Here is a 21545-nt window from a genome sequence, read left to right on the forward strand (position 1 = left end):
GGCAATGCAGAGAATTGATAATGGGTTGAACCTGCAAGAAATCTGAGGTACCTTCTGCAATTTTGTCTGATTGGGACATGCAGGTATGCCTCCTTGAGGTCCAATGTTACCAGCCAAGACTCCTTGCCCAGCATGGGAAGAAGTTGCTGTAGAGTGAGCATCTTGAATTTTGGTACGAGTAGAAATGTGTTTAGGATGGATAGATCCAAAATAGGTCTCCAATCTTTTCCCTTCCTTGGCACCAGAAATAGCCTGGAATAGAAACCTTGACCTTGTTCGATGTAGGTACCTCTTGAATAGCTTTCATGTTTATGAGATCTGTAATTTGCTTTTGTGCCTCTGCCCTTTGATTGTGTGGTAGGTTTGGCATGCCTCTCATTTTTGGAAGGGTGTGAAAATGGAATTTGTAGCCTCTGTTTATAATGTCCAGGATCCATTTGTCCTTTGTGACAACATGCCAATTTTTTGAAAATAATGCCAGCTTTCCTCCTATGGGGCTGCCATTTGAAACCTGGTTGGCATGCAAAGGGGAAAGTCATTGGGTTTGCTTTCTGAAAGATTGCGAGTTGTCCTCACCACCTCTTTGTGTAGGAGCTTGCCATTGTCTGCCTCTATACGAACCTTGGGATTGTCCTCTGCCCCTCGGGCGCCTGTATCTGCCTCTTTGGGGTCTGTCTGTGGCAGGAAAGGACCAGTTTTTGGAAGGCCAATTTCTACTAAAACGTGGGGGTTGAACCTGTAGAAATTCTCACACAGTTTGCATTGATTTAGCCTTTTCCTCCATTTTCCTTAATACCTCCTCAGCATTAGCACCAAATAGTACATCCTTTTGAAGAGGGGCGTCTAGTAATTTAGCTTTGACATTATCAGGCAAGGCTTGTTCCTTGAGCCAGGCATGCCTACGTATGACTGATCCTGTAACAGCAGCTCTACATGAGGCCTCTAGAGCATCAAAACCACATTGTAAGGTATGCTTACCCACTTGTTCTGCACTATGCATCAAATCCTGCAACTCCTTCAAGTCTGGTTGTTCAGGTTGTGACATTTTACTCTTCAATTGTGATAACAAAAACTGTTGGTATTTTAGCATATGAAACTGACAGTTTAAGGCCCTCATGGATATGGTAGCCGAGGTGTATACCTGTTTTCCCCACCTTTCTAAGGATCTGGAATCTCTCTCGGAAGGCAATGGAGGCCTTAACTCCCTTGGGGCCCTTTGAGATGGTTTCTGGGTCAGCAGCATGGCTTTTGTAAAGAAATTGGTGCGCGTCAGGAACCCCTGTAGTACCGGTCAGGCTTAACTGGAGCTGGAGGTAGAGAGTCTGAGTTAAGGCAGGCCTCAGAGTAAACATCATCTAGGATGTCCAAGACAGGAGGTATAGCCAGAGGCCTATGCTAAGGTAACAAGAGAAATTCCAAGCCTTTTCTTGGAATCCCAGTGGAAGTGTTCCCTTAAGGTATGCAAAGTTTCCCCAAATGAGTAATCCTCGGGGGGGGGGGGGGGGATACAGAAGGGATGGACTCCTCTGCATCAGAGTCTTCAAAAGGGGAGTAAGAATGTTCCTCATCTTCAGAGTGCTCTGAAAGAATGGAGCCCTGATCAGAGGAGGGGGAATCTTCCTCCACTCTGGGCCTTTTGTCCGGTGGGGGCTGAGCGCCTCTGATTAGAGTAATTAAATCCTCAGCCATTTTAAGCATCTGTTTCTTAGGCATGGGGCCTGGAGATGGGCCCTGTGTAGCTGGTCTCTTAGGGTGCATGGTTGCTTTAGACTTTGTGGAAGCCTTGATGGAGAAAGAAGAGGAAGGTCTGAAGACACCTTGAGTGGAGGTGGACCTGTCCAAATTCTGAGTTTCAACGCCAAGAGTGGCTTCAGTATCTGTAGTCGGGGTGTTGGCCGAGGAGCCAGCGACCTCGGGCACAGGAGACACTGTCAAAGAAGTGTCGTCGGTAATCAGGGGCTGCGTAAACACCTCACTGAGAACCGGACCACGTGTAGTCGGCTTTGGCGTGGTGTCGGTAGAGGCCGCAGACCTCGTGTGTCGGTCGTTGTCTTTGCGTTTTTTAGACAAAACCGGAGTCGGAGTATCCGACGACATAGTACAGTTAAATGCTTTTCCAAAATAATGCTGGGCGAACTCCGCCCGACGCTTAATAGTGCGTTTGTTGAATGTAGCACAAAAGCGACAGACCGAGACGTCGTGGTCTGGGCCTAAACAAGGTATACAGAGGGAATGGAAATCCTTATGCGGTATTTGCTTCCCACAAGAAATACAATTATTAACTTGGTCTGACATCGGTCTGAGGCAAGAAAAGTTTCCCCAACGGGGTACTTGGCTTTTAAAAAGATTTCAGTTTCCAAATTTCGTAATTTCAGGAGCTGGCCGACCGACACTTGCGAACTGCTTCTGCTTCGGGCACCGCGCGGCAAGAAAGACTGAAGAAAATGTTGTCGGCTGGTTCCTTTATACCCCTGTCGCACTGACGTCAGGGAAGAAGCGACGACAACCGACGCTGGACCTAGACTTTGGAATTCGGCCGACCGAGGACCCGCCTGATGGCAGGAGAACCCATCTGTTATGACTGCAGCTGTATGCACGATGAACATTTGGTAATGCAAAAAACCTGCTTTGAAGCGGTGGCATATTCTGCAAGACTCCCTTATTGGGATATGCAGGTATGCCTCATGTCTAGAGTTACTAACCAAGCATTCTTGCCTAGCACAGACAGTAGCTGTTGTAAAGTCAGCATATTGAATTTTGGAATGTCCAGGAACGTGTTCAAAATCGATAAGTCCAGTACTGGACGTCAGGCATAGTCTTTTCTGGGTACCAGGAAAAGTCTTTTATAAAATCCTTGTCCTTTTTCCTTTTCTGGTACTGGTAGAATAGCCCCCATATCCATGGGGGACATGACTTGTTTCTGGGCCTCTGCCCACTGGTTTTGTGGCAGATCCGGCCATCCGTTTGGAATTGGCAAAGTATGGAAATGAAATCTGTACCCCTGGAATGCAATGTTTAATACCCACTTGTCCTGGGTAATTAACTTCCAATTTTGAGCATGAAGTGCTAGTTTTCCCTCCAAGGCGGCTGCCAAAAGATAAGTGCTTGGAGATGGTAGAGGAAAGTCATTGAGACTGCTTACTGTAGGGTTGTGCTTTGCTACCTCCAGATTTGGAGGTGGAGGCAACCCACTGCTTTGACCTGTAAGATCCCTGTGATTGATATCTGGAGCCTTTTGAGCATCTTGGTTTGCCCTGAGTGGCTCTGTTGGACACAGGAAAGGACCAATTTTTAGTAAGCCAGTGCCTACTGAACCTGGGTGGCTGCACTTGCAAGAAATCTTTTACAGTTTGAATAGATTTAGCTTTGTCTTCCATTTTCTTTAAAACCTCTTCTGCCTTATTATCAAACAGAGTATCATGCTGCAAGGGGGCATCCAACAAGTTAGCTTTAACATGATCAGGCAGATTTTGCTCCTTGAGCCAGGCATGCCTTCTTATCACAGATTCAGTAATGGTGGCCCTACAAGAGGCCTCCAAGGAATCAAAACCACATTGCAAAGTATGCCTTCCAACCTGTTCTGCTGAATGCAATAAATCCTGCAACTCTATTTTCCACACAATCAGAAATCAACATCATTTTCTGTTTCAGTAAACCCATAACATGCTGTTGATATTTAAGCATATGAAACTGGCAGTTTAAAGCCCGGATTGCCAAGGTTGCAGACGTAGAACCCCTTCTTACCCCATCTATCCAGCGCCCTGGAATCTCTATCAGAAGTGGTAGGATTTTTGACTGTAAGACTCAACACCCTTGGGACCCTGAAAAATAGTCTCAGGATCAGCAGCAGGATTTTTGAAAAGAAATTTGTGGGAGTCAGGAACCCTGTAATACTGACTGGCTTACTAGGCGCTGGAGGTAGGGAAATCAGAAGCCATGCATGATTCTGAGAACACATCATCAACAATGTGTAATACAAGTGGTATTGCCAAAGGCCTATGCTGAGGAAGAAGGAAATCTCTAGGCCTCTTTTTTGATTCAGAGAAGTCCTGACTCTCCCAGTGAAAATGTTCCCTTAAAGTATGCAAAGTCTCTCCAAAAGAGTAATCCTCAGGAGAAGATGCAGATGGGATGGATTCCTCTGCATCAGAATCCACATAAGGTGGGATAGAAAATTCCTGATCAGAAGAGGAATCAGAAGAAATGGAAACCTGATCTGAAGATTCATAGCCAGTGCCTTGCCTAGGCCTCTTAGCGGGGGGGGGCCTGATCAAGGTAATTAAATCCTTAGCCATTTTGATCATTAGTCTTTTAGGCATAGGGGCCTGAGCATGTGGCTCATTGCGTCAGTTTTTTAGACATAGAAGTTGTTTTCTACCTTGTTTTTGTTAATGGCGTCAGTTTAATATAAAAATGTTGAGGCCTGAAAACACCCTCAGAAACCGGTGCCTGCTCAGTGGCTCCAGACCTATCCAAGGGAGAGACATCCACGGGTTCAATACTTTGTGTGTCTCGTGGCATACCGGGCTCCAAATGGGTCTCGGTAGAGGCCTGCAACTCAAAAAGTAGCGGGTATCAGGGGCTGCGAAAGCACCTCACTGAGTACCAGCGACTGGCTTAGGAGAAGCGTCGTTGTTGGTTTTGGACCTCGATGGTCTGTCTCTTTCCTTGCGTTTCTGTGAACTCCGGTAGTCGGATTGCTAACAGACGACATTTCAGGATAGTTAAATCTTGAACCAAAACATTTAGAAGCAAAAATATATAGACACTTAATAGTGTGTTGGTTAAATTTAGCACAAAACCGACAGCAAGGCACGTTGTGTTCAGGGCCTAGGCAAGGCATACAGTACAAATGAAAATCCTTATGAGGCATTTGCTTCCCACAAGTAATGCAATTAACTTTTACTGACATTAAGGAGCAAGAAAAAGTTTCCCCAATGGGGTACTTAGCTTTAAGTTGAAGACTTCGGTTCTGAAACTCGAAAACAAAAATTTCAGGAGTCTGCCTACCGGCACTTGCGAACTACTTCTGCTTCGGGCACCGCACAGCAAGAAAGACTGATGTAATGGCGTCAGCTGCATGTTTTATACCCCTGACTACCTGACGTCATGGAAGGGACAGCAACCGACGCAGGACCCAAGACTTTGCTAATCAGGCAGACTGACGGCAACCTGCCAGCGGATTACCCAAATGTAATGACTACAACAGTGAAACACTAAGAACACCCTTGGCCTATCTGGTCTGCAGGAACATGCTGAATTGCCCTCATGGACAGCAGGGAATGGACTTGCTATCTGGCCTCTGCCCACTTGTTTGGATGAAGATCTGGGAATCCTTTTGGGGTTGGCAAAGTGTGGAAATAAAATTTGTATCCCTGGGACACTATGTTATGGACTCATCGGTTGTTGGTAATAGAGACCCGGTTGTTTGCAAGGAAGGAGAGTTTTTCTCCTAGGGGCACAAGCAGGTGGGCAGAGGTAAGGGATGGAGGTGTGAAGTCATTATGAGTTCATAACTTAAGGGGGTGGTTTAGCATTCCCTGTTTTTGTAGAGGAGTAACTCCATTGCTTAGATATCTGTATTCCCTGGGACTGCTGTCTGGGGGTTCTGTTTCCCCTGGGTCTGGGCTGAGCTGACGTGGAGGAGGCTGGAAAGGACCAGTGGTTGGAAGGGCAATGCCTACTGAACCTCAGAGGCTGGACCTGCAAAAAGTCTAACTGTCTGCATAGATTTAGCTTTTTCTTCCGTCTTTAAGACATCTTCTGCCTTGGTGCCAAACAAATTCTCTTTGTTCAATGGAGCATACAATAATTTTGATTCAACATGGTCTGTTACTTAAGCCAAGCATGCCTTCTAAGGACAGAACCAGTGACTGCTGCCCTGCAAGATGCTTCTAGGGCACCAAAGTCACATTGCAAGGTGTGCTTATTAACTTGGCTTGCAGAATGCATAAGCTCTTGTAATTCTTTGATTTTCTGCACAAGCAGGGAAGGAAAATATTTTTTGTTTGAGTAGTTCCATGGTACGCTGCTGCTATTTCAGCATGTGGAACTAACAATTTAGTGCTCTAATAGCAAGAGTTACAGAGGTGTATACTTTTTTACGCCATCTGTCTAAAGCTCGGGAATCCCTGTCTGAGGGGGTGAGATTCTTAGCCGAGTTTGCTTTAATTCCTTTACATCCTTGGGAGATTACCTCTGGGTCAGCAGTAGGATTTCTGAAAAGGAATTTGAGAGTGTCATGGACTCTGTAGTACTGGTCAGGTTTCCTGGGAGCAGGAGGAAGGGTGTCAGGAGTCAAACTGGATTCCATAAAAACATTATCCACAACATCCAGGACAGGAGGAATGGCTAAATGTCTGTGCTGTGGTAAATCTAAGAATTCCCAGAGTCTCTTTTTCGACTGAGGATAGTCCTGACATTCCCATTGGAAATGGTCCCTTAAGGTATGTAGGGTTTCACCAAATGAAAAAACCTCAGGTGGAGAGGCAGAAGGAATGGATTCCTCTATCAGAAACCTCACAGGCAGAGAGGGGTTGCATGTCTTCATATTCAGAAGCATCAAATTCATCGGACTCTTGTTCAGATAAAACCACTGGGGACAAAGTCTCTCTCTTTTTTTTTTTTTTTGGAAAATAATACGCATAATAAGGTCTTCCACCATTTTAAGCGAAGAGCAGGTGCCTGAGCTTGAGTTGTTGGTTTTTTGGGTGTAGTTCGTACCCTGGGCCTTAGAAATTCGGAAGTTTTAAAAAGAACTGAAGATACGAAGGAAGTCATTGGTTTGTGTAGAGTATCGGTAGTGCAAAGAACGTCCTCAGAAGCCGGTGCCTGCTCAGCAGCTCCGGACCCATCCACGGTAGAGACATCTACTGGATCCTTAGTCGAAGAGGATCGCACACCAGACTTCGAAAGGGTCTCAGTAGCGGCCTGCGAATCCATAGAAGCAGGCATCAGGGGCTGCGAAAGCACCTCACTGAGGACTGGAGAACTGATTACTAGCTTGGCGGAAGCGTTGTCGGCAGTTTGGACCTATGCGGCCTCTCTGTCTTTATCCTTACATTTTTACGGAAGATCAGTAGTCGGATGGCTTACAGAAGCCATATCGGAGAACGAGGACTGAATGCGAAAATATCTAGCTACAATAAGGGCCCAATGACGTATAGTTCTAGTGTTGAACAAAGCACAAAAGCAATAGCGAGGGACATCGTGGTCTGGGCCTAAACAGGTGACGCAATTAAGAATGGAAGTCTCTCTGTGGTATTTGCATTCCAGAGGCGAGACAACTATTAACTTTTTCTGACATCGGTTAGAGCAAGAAAAAAGGATCCCCAACGGGGTACTTAGCTTGAGAAGACTTCAACTTCAATTCGGAAATAATGCAACAGTTTGGTGTAGCCTGGACAACTGAACCAAAAATTAGAAGGAGCTTTACCAAAACGCTATCTGGTCTTGAGATGCCTAGAGTCCTCACGACTGGTACCAACCCAACGAAGAACTTGAATTTCCCAAGAATTTCCGTATACAAATTCTTTTAATAAAATAATAAAAACACATTAAAAGCACAATTGAAATTCGATTGTAGAATAACAAAACACAAAATCAGCATAAATTCATTTCAGTTAAGCACTTTCACCCGTTATAATAAGGGCTTCCTCAGAACTGAATATAATCGTAACAGTAACTATTTAAAAACTTTTTGGCGCCAATACCGAAGGTGGAATTTAAAGTTACAGGCACATATCCAATAATAAAACAGTTACCAATGTTCTAATAATAATCTAGACACCTGGATTTACAAAGATGGAAAAAATTTCCACTCGAGAATATACAGGAAAAGTACATTCTCAAATAACTATCTCGAATATTCCAGTAACCATCCCAAAAAATTATTAATGAATATTTTTAGGGGACAACTAATTAGAGCCATAAGGATGACTTCTTTGTATAGTGATATGGTGGAAGAAACAGAATTCATTACATCATTATTCCTCGAAAGAGGTTATGAAGTCAGAATGATGAACGAAGTAAAAAAGCAGGTGATACAGGAGTGGGGAAGTAAATATGTCCCCTTATTAGGTTTAAATGCAAACAATAATGAATATGGGGGTGATTGTTCCAACAGACAGTGAGAACAATGGATTTTAGTAGAGCTTGTGTCATCGAATATGGACCTCATTCATTCAAAATTAAAGATATTATGACATCAAACTGGAAAATAATTTTGGCTGACGAAGAGATTAGGAAGATTGTGGGATGCCACCCCTTATTTGTAAATAAAACTGGACCAAATACAAAAAAATATTTGGAAAGAGGTCCTTTAGGTATAAATCCTATTAGTAGATATACTAAGAAGTGTGGCATGTGTAATTTATGCCACACAATCAACGAAGGTGAAGGTATAAAATTAAACATTAATAGGACTCACATAAAATTCAAGGGAATTGTAAATCTAAAGGCATAATATACATTGCTAATTGCTGTACATGTATGGCCTTTTATATAGGAAAAACTGAAAGGCAGTTTAATAAGCGTATTTATGACCATTTATATTGTATAAAGAAAAAGGATGAAAAAAATGCCTTGTATAGGCACATTCAAAAATTTGATGCTCATCACACATTTAAATTTGCAATAATAGATATCGTTAGGGCAGGGGGGGAGATCTTAGAACAATTTTGTTGTATAAAGAATTGTGGTGGCATTTGTTAACTGATGCTTCAACGTTTCCGAGATTAAATGATTTCATTTCTGTTAAACCACTGCTTAATATTTTTAGATGATTACAAATGAATTATGGTTTGAATTTAATCATATAGGTTGAGTACGATACATTAGAACATTGGTCACTTATATTATTGGATATGTGCCTGTAACTTTAAATTCCACCTTGGGTATTGGCGCCAAAAAGTTTTTAAAATGTTACTGTTACGATTACATTCAGTTCTGAGAAAGCCCGTATTATAACAGGTGAAAGCACTTAACTGAAATGAATTTATGATGATTTTGTGTTTTGTTACTTTACAATCGAATTTCAATTGTGCTTGTAACGTGTTTATTTTATTAAAAGAATTTGTATTCGGAAATTCTTGGGAAATAAAAGTTCTTCATTGGGTTGGTACCAGTCGTGAGGACTCTAGGCGTCTCAAGACCAGATAGTGTTTTGGTATAGCTCCTTCTAATTTTTGGTTCAATTCGGAAATGAAAACTCAGGTAGCGTCCGACCGGCACTCTTGCGAACTGCTTCTGCTTTGGGCTCCTCAGCAAGAAAGACTAATGTAATGGTGTCAGCTGCCTGATTTTATACCACTGGATAGTCCTGGAGCTACAGCAACTGACACAGAAATACTAAGCTTCTGGTATTCGGGCCGACTGAGGGCTACCACGGGCAGGATAACCCAAGTGTAATGATGGCAACAGTGAAACACAAAGATAATCTGATTTCTGGAGGTTTATGGTGAATCCTAGACTGTGTAAAAGGCAAGTAGTAAACTTGAGATCCTGAAGCAAACTGCTGAGGGAAGGAACTTGAATAAGCAGATCACCTAGACAGAGAAAAATCTGAATACCTCAAATCCTGCAAAAAGCAATGACAGGAGCAAGGCATTTGGTGAATACCCTTGGGGCAGCAGAGAGACAAAAGGGCAAAGCAGACAACTGAAAATGCAAGGAACAGGAAGAGAAATGTAAACATTTCCTGAAAGAGGATGTATGGGGATGTGAAGGTATGCATCTTTGAGATCCAGCCATACCAGACAGGCCTACAGGCCTACAGAAGTACAGGAAATAACGTCTGAAAGGATTTTATTTATTTATATTTGTTGACCGGGAGTGTCCGACTGGACGTAGGTCCATTTTCAGCGGAGGCCCAGGGAGAAAAGCTCCACAGTTAAAATAGACAGTAGTTGCATTGGATTACATAGTGATTAACAATTTAACATGGCAATTAATTAAAAGCATACTTACAGATGAAGAACATAGTACATGTAGGCAAATAGAATCTTTATCTGTGAAGTACATAACAGACATTAACAAATATTACAATAAGAAGTTCCTGCTGTATAATAAGTACTAGGCTTATGAGCATCTGAGCTGGCTATAAACATCAGGATAACATCTGAAAGGAAGGAAGGAATCTTGAGAAAAGTGCTCATCAAGGAAAGATCCAACATTGGTCTCCACATACCCTCCTTTCTTGGGATCAAAACCATTCTGGAATAAAATCCTTTCCTTACCTGGGTGGGAGGCATGGCTTGAATGGTGTCCTCAGCCAAAAGAAAGTGAAGAACCTCTGGGAAGAGAGCAGTTCCTGAGAAAGTTGAAGAATGTCTGAAAAGGGAAGAGGGGACTCCCAAACTATGAAACATTCCTGATGGATAATGGACAGAACCCAAGAGTCTGAAATGATTCATACGCAATTTTGGAAAGACAGAGGGGCATGGAAACCAGGCCATGGAAGGGAGGAAGCAAACAGTCAAATAGAACCAGGCGTGCCCTGAAAAGAAAACTTCTGAGAGGCAGGAGTCCGAGTAAACTAAGGAGGAGGCACACACCTAGACCCCTTCTTGTCCTTGGGAGGGGGCAAGAAAGCCTATTAACAAAGGCAGACTTTGGAGGGATAGTCCCAATGAAATTTAGGAATGGGAGAAGCAAAAACATGTTTCAGCTCCTGCAAGGCTCTGACCTTGTCCTGGAGGGACTTGAAAAGGTCTTCAGTAACAAATCCAAGATTACTCTTGTTATCCAAAGGAGAATCCAAATGTTTGGTCTTAATGTCATCAGGCAAAGCATGAAGATGAAACTAAGAGTAACCCTTCATAACTGAATCAAAAGCAGCAGCCCAGGAAGAGGTATCAGCTGCAAAACAGCTGCATTTGATTGAATGGCAGACAACTTATGAAGTCGCCAAAGTCTTCCCCTCAGAGTCAGAAAGGTCAGAAACCACCTTGGAAACCCAAAGAAGAGACACAACATGCCTGGTCATAGCAGTTTGGTAGTTGAGGGCCTAAAGGACAAAGTGCAACTTTTTTGCCCAGTCTTTCCATTACCCTACTCTTCTTATCAGAAGGCAAAAGTTTGGTAGACAGCACTAATATGGAGGGCATATCAGGGGAGACTGACACTACAGAAGGGTCAGCAAAAAGGCATTTGTAAAGAAATTTATACTCCTCAGGAAATTTACAGACTATCTGGGTTCTTAGGTGTAGGGGCAGAGAGTCAGGGACTACATACGTTGCTGAGAAGGTATCCAGAAGGACAGGCAGAACAGCAAATAGATTGCAAGACTCCATTTACTACCTTTTTGAATATCAGAGACGTGAGAACAATCCCACTTAAAATAGTCCATCATGTCAGCAATGGCATCCCCAAAGGAGAGCTCTTCTAAACAGGAGTCTGGACTTGAGGGATCTTCCTCCTTTAAACAGTAGTGCAGGGGGGGGGGATTTGGGAAGAATAAACCAGAGATTTTTCCCAAGTCTAGATCCTCATCCAAAGAATCCAACTCCCTAAGTCTCTTGAGCAGAATGGAAGACCAAGGAAGAACAGGAACACAGTCCTCTTGAGGTGACTTGAGGCCATCAAAGCATTAAATAAATGCTGACTGAAATTCTGCTGGGGATGCTTCACAAAGTACAGTTGTGTACACTTACCATAAATGTAGATGTTTAAGTGTATTCACTGTTGCGGTCATCACCTGTGGGTTATCCCTGCTGTGGTAGCCCTCGGCAGGCCCGAATGCCAGAGTCAATCCTTTTCTGCGTCGGCCGCTGTCACCTGCAGTCTGACGTCAGGTCGTCAGTGCTATAAAGCAAGGCAGCCGACACAATTACATCAGTTTTTCTTGCCCTAACCCATCAGACGCACAAGGAAGTATGGTAGAGTGGTCCTGGTGATTAAAAGCCACAGTGAGAAGCTCATGCCCCCCTAAGGAAAGAGGTTAAGGGGGAAGGAGGGAGGGAAACCAGGACTGCAGCAGTGAATACACTCAAATTCTACATTTATGGTAAGTGTACAAACCTGTACTATATGTTCTTTGTGTTTCACTGTTGTAGTCATCACCTGTGGGAGGATTCCCAAAGCTAAAGAGAGGGGTGGAAGGATTAGAGACCTAGGCATGGGTCAGCATACCCTGCAGAACTGCAGAGGCAAACCCTGCCCTAGCCTTAGAAAATAGAGGTAGGTGGTAATGCTTTGTAAAGGTATGGACAGAGGTCCAGGTGGCAACTTCCAAGATGTCCCTGGTGGGAACTCCTCTGAGGAATGCTGTGGAAGTGGAGGCTGCCCTAGTGGAATGGGTATGAATGGACTTAGGGGCTGGGTTCCCGTGTAGTCAGTAGCAGAGATGGATACAGGGATATATCCATTTGGAAATGATTTGCTTGGAAATGAGTTTCCCCTTAGCCCCTGGAGCAAAGCTGACAAAACGCTGGTCTGTTTTTCTGAAGGCTTTAGTACGGTCCAGGTAGTACCTGAGCTGCCTGTGTACGTCTAGTGAGTGCAGAAATCTTTCCCCCTTGTTTTGAGGGCTAGGAAAGAAGGTGGGTAGATGTATGGCCTGGCTGAGGGTCACATCAGATACCACCCTTGGGTATAAAGGAGGGGTTAGTCCTCGGGAAGACCCTGTCTGCATGAAAAATGATGAAGGGCTCAACAGCCACGAGTGCCTGAAGTTCTGAAACCCTTCTGACTGAGGTGATAGCTAGCAGGAAAGCAGTCTTCCAGGAGTGGTATCTCAATTCTGCTGCAGTAGCAGGTTCGAATGGTGGTAAGGTTAGCTTTTCTAAAACATAATTCAGGTCACTGGGCTGGCGTGGGTGGCCTTCTGGGAGGTCTGATATTAGGAGCCCTTCTGAGGAATTATTTAATCAAAGGATGTGAGAAGAGGGGCTGGTCTATATCGAAATGAGCTGAAATGGCTGAAGCATGGATTTTAATAGAAGAGAAGGAGAGGCCATTACTGAGAAACTCCATCTCAAAAAAACTCCAGCTTTACTCAGTCACATATCGCCTACTCCGAGGTGATCTCTGCCTAACATACAAAAGCTATGCCAAACCCAGAGCTGTTGGACATGCTCCACTTAAAGAAATCCCAATCCCTCCGAGCTACATGCACTAGGGACCTAAACCTTTTCACCATAATAAACAGAACATGCCGGCGGGATAGATTCCTGTCCCAGAGACTTCCATGACTCTGGAATAAACTACCTATATCAAACAAAGCTCCTCATTAGCACTCCAAGAAAAATCTTGATGACTGGATGGGAAATAGGAAATTCACCCCGGGGATCACCTCTGTGGCTCTGCTCGACAGTGGCACAGGAAAATAATTTTCTTGGGTGGCAAAAGCCAGGGTACCTTTTTGGCTGGGCTTGTATAGGCCCCAGGGCCCATAGCCTAGTACCTACCTATGAACCTAACTTGGCTAGGTAGTCCAGGATAAGAAGGATGGAAGATTGTGAGGTACTGCCCCCTCTGGACTGGCTCCAGGAGCAGAATCTTTTCCATTTCCCTGTGTAAGATTTTCTGGTGCTGGGCTTCCTGGACTCTGTGATAATATGGCCTTCCATTTCTAATGGTGCACTCAGTCCAAAACACTCACAGAACACAGATCACAGAAATTAAAATCTGCAGATCTATCCACCTAGCAGTCCCCTTGACACACCATTGACAGCTGCTTGAAAAATCAAATTGTGTATGGGTAACTAACAAAGCCACATTACTTCTGAGTACAACAATCTTCAAAGTATTAAAACAAAGCTACTGCCAACCTCTGAGAGATTTTCTCAAAATTATAACCATGGACTCAAGCACCCAAGAAAAAAAAAATCTAATTTTCGCAAAGCCATCTTATAAAATAACTGCTGGAGAAAGTCTTCTCCAGACTGAGATCACCCATCCTAGAACCAGTCACCTTCCAATGTTAAAAATCAAGAAACACAAACTTTTCAAAGATGCTCTTCAAAGCACATCTTAAAGCAGTACCAAAATACAACAGCGTCCATGGCAATGGTTAAGGACTCATAATTTGACAAGCTACATCTTAATGTCTCTAGTGAAGAATACTGTTCATTATAGTGTCATTTAAGAAGACACTGCCACTATAATATGCCATCTTAAATATGCGATCATTACAATTTAAATTTGGTGCTGTGCTGACTGGAGATGTGTTGAACTGTATTGTGAAATGTTAGCTACTACCACTGTAACTGTCTTAACATTGAATAGAGAAAAAAAATGCATATACTGCATATGTCATCCTGTTGCTTATTTGCTTGATGAGCCTTGGTCATAGCTGAAAAGGGTAAATGATTACTATATAATAAATAGGCAGATGGAATAGTATAAGTAAATAAGCTTACAACTCTTGTGGTGGTTCATCATACTCTAAAATAGTTAAAACATGGCACACTATACACAATGACAAAACAATCAGTTTCTTAGCAAAACTGAAAACATTCTGAAATGGAGTTGCATGTATTCACATATTACCTAAATTTTTAATGTACACAATACAATTTATATCCTCAGGTCAATATCTTACTTTAAAAATGTTAATTTTATTTCTCAATACCGCTACACCAGAATACATATGTATTTCATTATAATTCAGTTTTACACATGTTGTTCTTCTTTCAGCTTTTCCCGGTTAGGGGTCTCCACAGCGGAACTCTGGTCCGCTAATGATTGGCAGTAGATTTTTTTTTTACGGGTGCCGAGGTGCCAGCTCGACGCCCAACCTTCAACGAAGACACGCCCATTCTACGCATGTCTTTCGAACGCTACTCGACCGCGGGGAGGACATGCAGACTCTACACAGAAGGCGCTCCAGCAGAGAATCGAACGGGAGAACCTCTTGCTGTGAGGCAACAACACTACCGCTGCACCATCGCAGCTTAATTCAGTTTTATACATGTGCACCTCTCTTATTCTACCCTCACTATTTTAAGCAAAATTTACATATTCTACATTCATTTAAACATTTTTACACTTTTCCTTTTACAAACTACTAACATTATCAACTTACTACTTTATCTTTTGTTAACATATGTCAAGTCTTAATCACCTGGTTTACTTCTAATTAGATACATTAACAGTCTAAGTTACAGTGCAAAATTAATGTATTTTTGCAATTATCTAATTGTGCTGCATCCTGCTGCATATTTATAGGAGTGCTTTGTCTGAAGGAGTTTTTCCCTGAAGTCCACTAAAAAGGGGCACATGTCCAGATGGACTGCCCCAGTTAAGAAACAAATTAATATACAGTTTGTTGTGCCTCAGCACTCAACATTCTCAAAAGGTTCACGGCTGCCAAGACAGAAAAACATGTTTGCTTACCTTTGACTATCTTCTTTGCACAAGCATTGTATACTTGCTCCTGTGTTGTGTTTGAGTGAAACACACGGTCATACATGTAAGGTTTGTTCTGCAAGAAAAGAAAATCACATTTAGCCCGTGTACATTCCAAATCTGCATGCATTACTTATTCCTCTACACCTCTGCATCAATTTATAACAAAAGGTAATCTTAATTGTAAATGATAATCACTAGATAATACCAAACATTTTATACTGGCCTCGGTAATGCCAGCAAGAGTGTTTCTTCCAGTTACAAATGCCACTATGTACTACCAATGTATCGTCAAAACAAAGGTATACACACAGAGTATTCAGGCTATTCCAATTTTTTAATAAAATAAAATATCCAGACATAGAAGCATACTGATTCAACCAGACTTTTCTCAAAAAATGTTATGCACAAGCAACACAAGAAGCCACTGCACTCTGGCTTAAACTGGTTAACCAAGAATCTAATCATTGCTCTAACTGTATCCCGTAGAGATATTAGAGCCCACTGAAGTCTGAATGAGCTACAGACTACCAACTGTTATGACTCCTTATGTTACAACTACTTACCATAATTAAGCCTTTTTGTCTGTAGCACATACTTTGGTGCCTAACCACCAAAACATAACAAACCTGTGCCAAAAAAAAAAAAAATACAGCAAGTTCTTATCTAAGGGGAGCAAATTTAAGCTGTGAGGCACATACTAAACTTAGAAGACCATATTCAAAAAAGAAAATTCAAAACTACTTAGATCTCTTAAGGATTTCAGTTGCTCTTCAGAGGACTGAAGCATTTAATGAAGACCTGATAAGAAAGAATGTTTAAAACATTCCTCCCTCCCTTCATCACTTTCTCTGGCAAGATGGGGATTCCGGTAGAAGTTTGGAAGCCGGGAGGACAGATTGTGATAAGTATGGCACACATTACTTAACAGCATTATTCAAGATGAAGAGATGCCCCACTCTTGGAGAAGGGCCGTATCTGTAACATTACTCAAAGACAAGTATTCAATTCAACATAGTTCATATAGGCCAATTTCTCTTTAAAACCACACATTTTTCATATCCGTTTTAGACAGGAGACTAGTTCCAAGTCTAGGAAGAGTAAGAAATGGTGATCAACGTGGTTTTATAAAAGGGAGGTAAACCTTTGATAATATTAACAAAACCATGACATAAGAGTGGAGAGGAAAGAGAGCAGCCTCCTGGTAGGACTGGATGCCGAAAAGGAATTCTATACACAAGTCCAAAAAAATGCACGGGTATTAAATTATACACCTTCCTTTGAGTTGGTTCAGTCCCACCCACAACTGAGAGATCAGAGAATGAGATACTTTGGGGTTTGTCAAAATCAGAAAATGAGGTTAGCATCTATGGGTCTTACCCCCTTGAAGTGGCACCAACTAGAATTTTTTTTCCACTCACATTTGTATGGTTTTCAAAAAGAAGGGGTTTTAGCCTCCTTTAGAACCTGCTGCATGTCCTCAAAAATGTGCCTAAAAGTTATAATTCTATCAGGTAAGCAGTCAATTTCAGAGATTTCAGGTTGGGGTGCATCAAACAGCCTATCTTGTTTGTGTGAGTAAACCCTTATTGTGGGGAAGCTTGTGGTAACTACCCTTTGACAATTTCAAAAGGGAGAAGGTACAGTTGTGCAAGTTACACTTACTATCACAGCAGATGTTTGAATTCTTCATTGCTGCATTAGCCTTTGCTTATTTGTGTTGTATGCTACCTAGGCTTGCATATTAAGCATTCATAGACTGTACCAGTCCATTACACACACAGGTGCCAAACCAGAGGTAAATTTGCAATTTCTCTTCCTTTAGTCCAAGTTACATTTGAATATAGTTAAGGATTAGCCCTGCTTCATCTGGATGGGAAGCCTTTTCCTGAGAAGGGCTAATCTTTGAGACGCATACTTGTTCCTCTATCATGTCCTGTTAAGTTGCAGATGAGGTTTTAGTTCCTTAATAGATATTTCTGGTGACATTTCTTTTGCAGACATGCACAAACCTATCAGTGTGGGATCAAAGGATGCCTTGTATGTAGGCTATACTGCTACACATGTATGCAACAGCATGTAGGATACCAAGTACAGGGATGAGGTTTTGAGACAATCTGCACAGGTCTTGTTGCTTATTCCCTGTATTCTTTTCAGGAACCACTGTGGTCTCTCAAAGTAGTAAGTGCTCACTTTTTTTGGAGGGATGCAAGGAGAATAAAGGGGGAAAAAATCTGGGAATTTGGCTGCACTCTGACCAGTGATTTCTCTCCAAGGGCTTGTCCAGTCAGCAATCACAGTGTAGGTGGGGGAAGAGAGCCAGAGCTTTTTTGAAGACTGGCTGGTTGTTGTATCCTTGGCAGAATACAACCCAAACAGCCAAAGGCTTCTGCAGCAGTGATTATGAACATTCACTGTTGCCTAGGACAAATGGTATAATCACCGCTGCCTTTGCAGAGTCTTTCTGCATCTTTAGAAGGCCTTTTGTTATCAGTGGAAAGGGTGAAAAAGTTTAAAGAAACATTCCTGTCCATAGGAATGAGAAGGCATCTGCCCTCCAGAACTGTTTGAAAGGATTATTTGCAGCAGACTGTCTGTTCAGGTAAGAAGCAAAAAGATGCAACTTTAGGTGTTTCCCACATCTGGAATAGCTCTTGGATGAAGTTTCCATTGGTTTGGGGGGGGGGGGCTGTCCTTGTCCTGCTCAGCTTGTCTGCAATCAGGTTTTTGCTCTGATGGAAAAGTATGAGGCTTGAAGAGTTACAGTGAGCCAAGTTTCCATCTCCCAGGTTATCACAGCAAGTCTGTAGAGAGGGTATGATATGGTACCTCCACACTGTTCATGTACCACATCATTGTGGTGGTAGTGTCTGTGATGACTTGCACAGAGGTTCTGGGGACCACAGATGACTTAAGGCTTTTAAAGCATTCCTACTGTGAAATTCCCCTTACAAGGCAAGACAGTCCAGAACATAAAATTTGCAGCATAAAATTAAATTCACATAAAACTCAATTTTCCCTTAGAAAATGATACTGTCAAAGCTTCTCCCAAGCAGGGCACTTTTCTGCCCAGGTTTGAAGGATCCCTAACCAACAATCAATTCCACAAAGCCCAAAGGGTGTATTTTGGCAGCAAGAAAGCTTTAATATGATTTGACAGTCTCTCAACATTTTTATAAAATAAGTGAACTCCTTTACAGGTTTAAATACACTTTTTTTTCTGTCATGTGAATATAAAATGGATTAATAAGGCTATGTGATTTATTTAAAATACTTTCGGCTACAATTCGAGTTCTGTGGTGCTGTTAATTTGTAAAGAACAGTTCAAACTAGCTGTGCATGTGTGAGCAGGCTATGGGAAGCATGCAGATGTTACTCATACGATCTTTCCATATACATTTTAAATACAGTTACACACTTATTTTTGGTGTTTATTTCACTCAAAACGATGAAAAAAACATCTTCCAGAGACTTTGTGAAGCTCGAGCTTGATGTCCATGAGCTTATTTCTTCATGAACTACCTTATTTTCACTAAAAATCTTCTCTGCATTCTCGAATGAACTCCACAACATTGTGACGCATTTTGATGGCGTCAGAGCTAGTTGACCTGCTCAACCAGGAAGTCAATACATATAATTTCGTTGAAAAAGCATCAGAAATGGTGGGAAAGGTTGTATTTACTTTAAAAATGCATTTTAAACTTGCTGACTACACAATTTGGCTCAGTTTGATTCTCAAGAAAGAAATCTTCAATTATCTTATTTTTTTTATGTTTATGGTAAACTGAAGGGGAAGGAAAATAGGGAAAAGTGTGCATTTTTTTTCTTTTAAATTAATGTATCCCATGTTATTTATATTGCTGTGCCTTATTTAACAGGATAAACTAATCTTATTACAAGTTACAATTCATTTTCCATTAAGAGGCTGATAGCTAGACAGAAAATAATACAAGTTAAAATAACCTCAATTAATGCATGATGGCATTTTCTATCACAAGTGCTTAAGGTGTCACCTGACCTTTCACTCTGATACTCGTATTGATTTGTTTTAAATATTACACCAACATATAGCGTATGTGTTAAATGACTAGTAATAACTTCAATTAACAGGCTTCTATATTAGAATGCTGCTTTCATAGATTTCAGACCAGTTTTAAGGTACATATAATCACATATGAAGTTATTATTTAATCTGTTTAATTTTTATATACAAAGAAGATATGTTCTGTTGCTATTGTTTAAAGGTCAGTTCTGAATGACGAAATGGTTTAAGCAATACTTGATGAGTTACACGGATTATAACTATGCCTTACCTGTGTTAATGAATATGCAATCATATATAGAGTTAATATTTTGTATGTTTAACATTCATATATAGTGAAGGTTATGTTTAGTTGCTACAGTTAGAGGTTTATTCCAAATGACATTTTGTTACAAGTAATATCAGATGAGTTACACTGATTACAGATCTGTTTGACTTGTTTTAATGAATATGTATATATATATATATATATATATATATATATATATATATATATATATAAAGAGAGAGAGACAGAGTTATTATTTTACCTATCTCACATTTATATACAGTGGAGACCGTTTTTTTTGCTGCTGCTGGGTAGGGGGTTTGATCCGAGTGACAGATGTCACTGGGACAAGGAGTTTATAAATCCAGGCAGGTAGCTACCCCATTTTTTTTAATCACATTTACACTACATTCAATTTTCTTAAGTTCTTCCTGACATCCATCTTAATTCAAATGCATATAATTATAAGTTGCAAGAATTGTAGAACACCTACAGTATATCATATGGTAACAAAGACTATAATTTACATAAATATTTTGGAGAGGATTATATAAAACAATCAAGATAACAGAAATCACAATAATTTCTTACTCATTTATAGAGATATTATGACTTCACTAAAAGGTTTATCAATCAACATAAATGGTCTGAATAACCCTATTAAGAGAGGAAGTTTACTTAAATATACACAAACCAAGCATATTTCTACAAGAAACACATCTTTTAAAAGAAAATATCATAAACCACAAACTCACTCTTTGAGACCCAAATAAGGGTATGAGAACCACACAAATAAGAGTTCCAAAGGATAGATCCAAAAGATGACAGTTTCCAAACAAAACACCAAAATTCCGTTGTAAGACTGAAGTATTTAATTAAATAAAAGGGATGTTGTGCTTGGTGACAAATTGTATCTCAGTCAGAGGGTAATATTATTATGGCAGGGGATTTTAACTGCGTTTTAAATGAAAAGGACTCCAGTACTTCAGGAAAAAGGAAAATATCCTCACAAGCTAAACAACTAATACAATTCATGGATACATATCTAAAAGATATTCATGACTAAACAGACCTGAGCTCACCTCAATTTACATTCTATTCAAATAGATTCAAATCATACTCCAGAATAGATAGGGTAATCATATCCACACAAATAATAAATGATTTAAAAAACGCCAAGATTGTGTCTTGCCCTATTTCAGATCATAATACAATTATATTTGAGCTTTATGTAAATGACACCCCAATGACTCATAAGAATACCTGTATATATAACTAAAAAGAATTTCAAACCTTTTTTGAAGAAGAAACACAACATTTTATAAAATTCAAACATCCAACTCTCATGACATTTATGTATGGGATGAATTAAAAGCTTAATAATTAGGACAAATAAATAAATGGTATTATAATAAAAGGAAGTCCTGGGACGAAGACTTAAAAAAATACAAGTCAAATTAGATAGATTACATCTTAAAATTAATGACAAGTCTGCATCTAAAACTATTAGAGATGAAATAAATAAAACTAAGGAAGAATATAGTGCAATCTTACATCATAAGACTATGATTTCCTTAGAGAAAAGTACAGTTTTGTACCTACCATAAATGTAGATGTTCGAGGATTCCATTGCTGCAGTCCTAACAATTGGGTATAGTCCGCATCCAGTCGGCCCGAATACCAGAGTATAAGGCTGACGTCGGTCATGGCGCATTAGACTGACGTCAGTACGTCAGGGTACTAATGCGCATGACCGGCGTCCTATCCTCAGTCTTTTCTTGCCCCAGATGTCAGAAGACCCTAAAAAGACAAGGCCCAAAAAACCTGCACCAAAACATGAACAATATATACAAAAATATAAGCAGGTAAACTCACCTACACTACCAC

General features: G+C 41.0%; 1 protein-coding gene across 1 annotated transcript in view; it reads right to left on the reverse strand.

Moving 5' to 3' along the window:
• The window catches only part of KIF5B (kinesin family member 5B), a 2669048-nt gene that overhangs the window by 2301269 nt on the left and 346234 nt on the right, over nt 1-21545 (reverse strand). The window contains exon 2 of the mRNA XM_044066703.1: nt 15337-15424. Within this exon, the coding sequence (XP_043922638.1) occupies nt 15337-15424 (88 nt within the window). The remainder of the gene's footprint in view (nt 1-15336; nt 15425-21545) is intronic.

This window comes from Protopterus annectens, chromosome 3.part1 (assembly GCF_019279795.1).
Source record: "Protopterus annectens isolate FY-2018-M chromosome 3.part1, PAN1.0, whole genome shotgun sequence".
Classification (NCBI taxonomy): Eukaryota; Metazoa; Chordata; order Ceratodontiformes; family Protopteridae; genus Protopterus; species Protopterus annectens.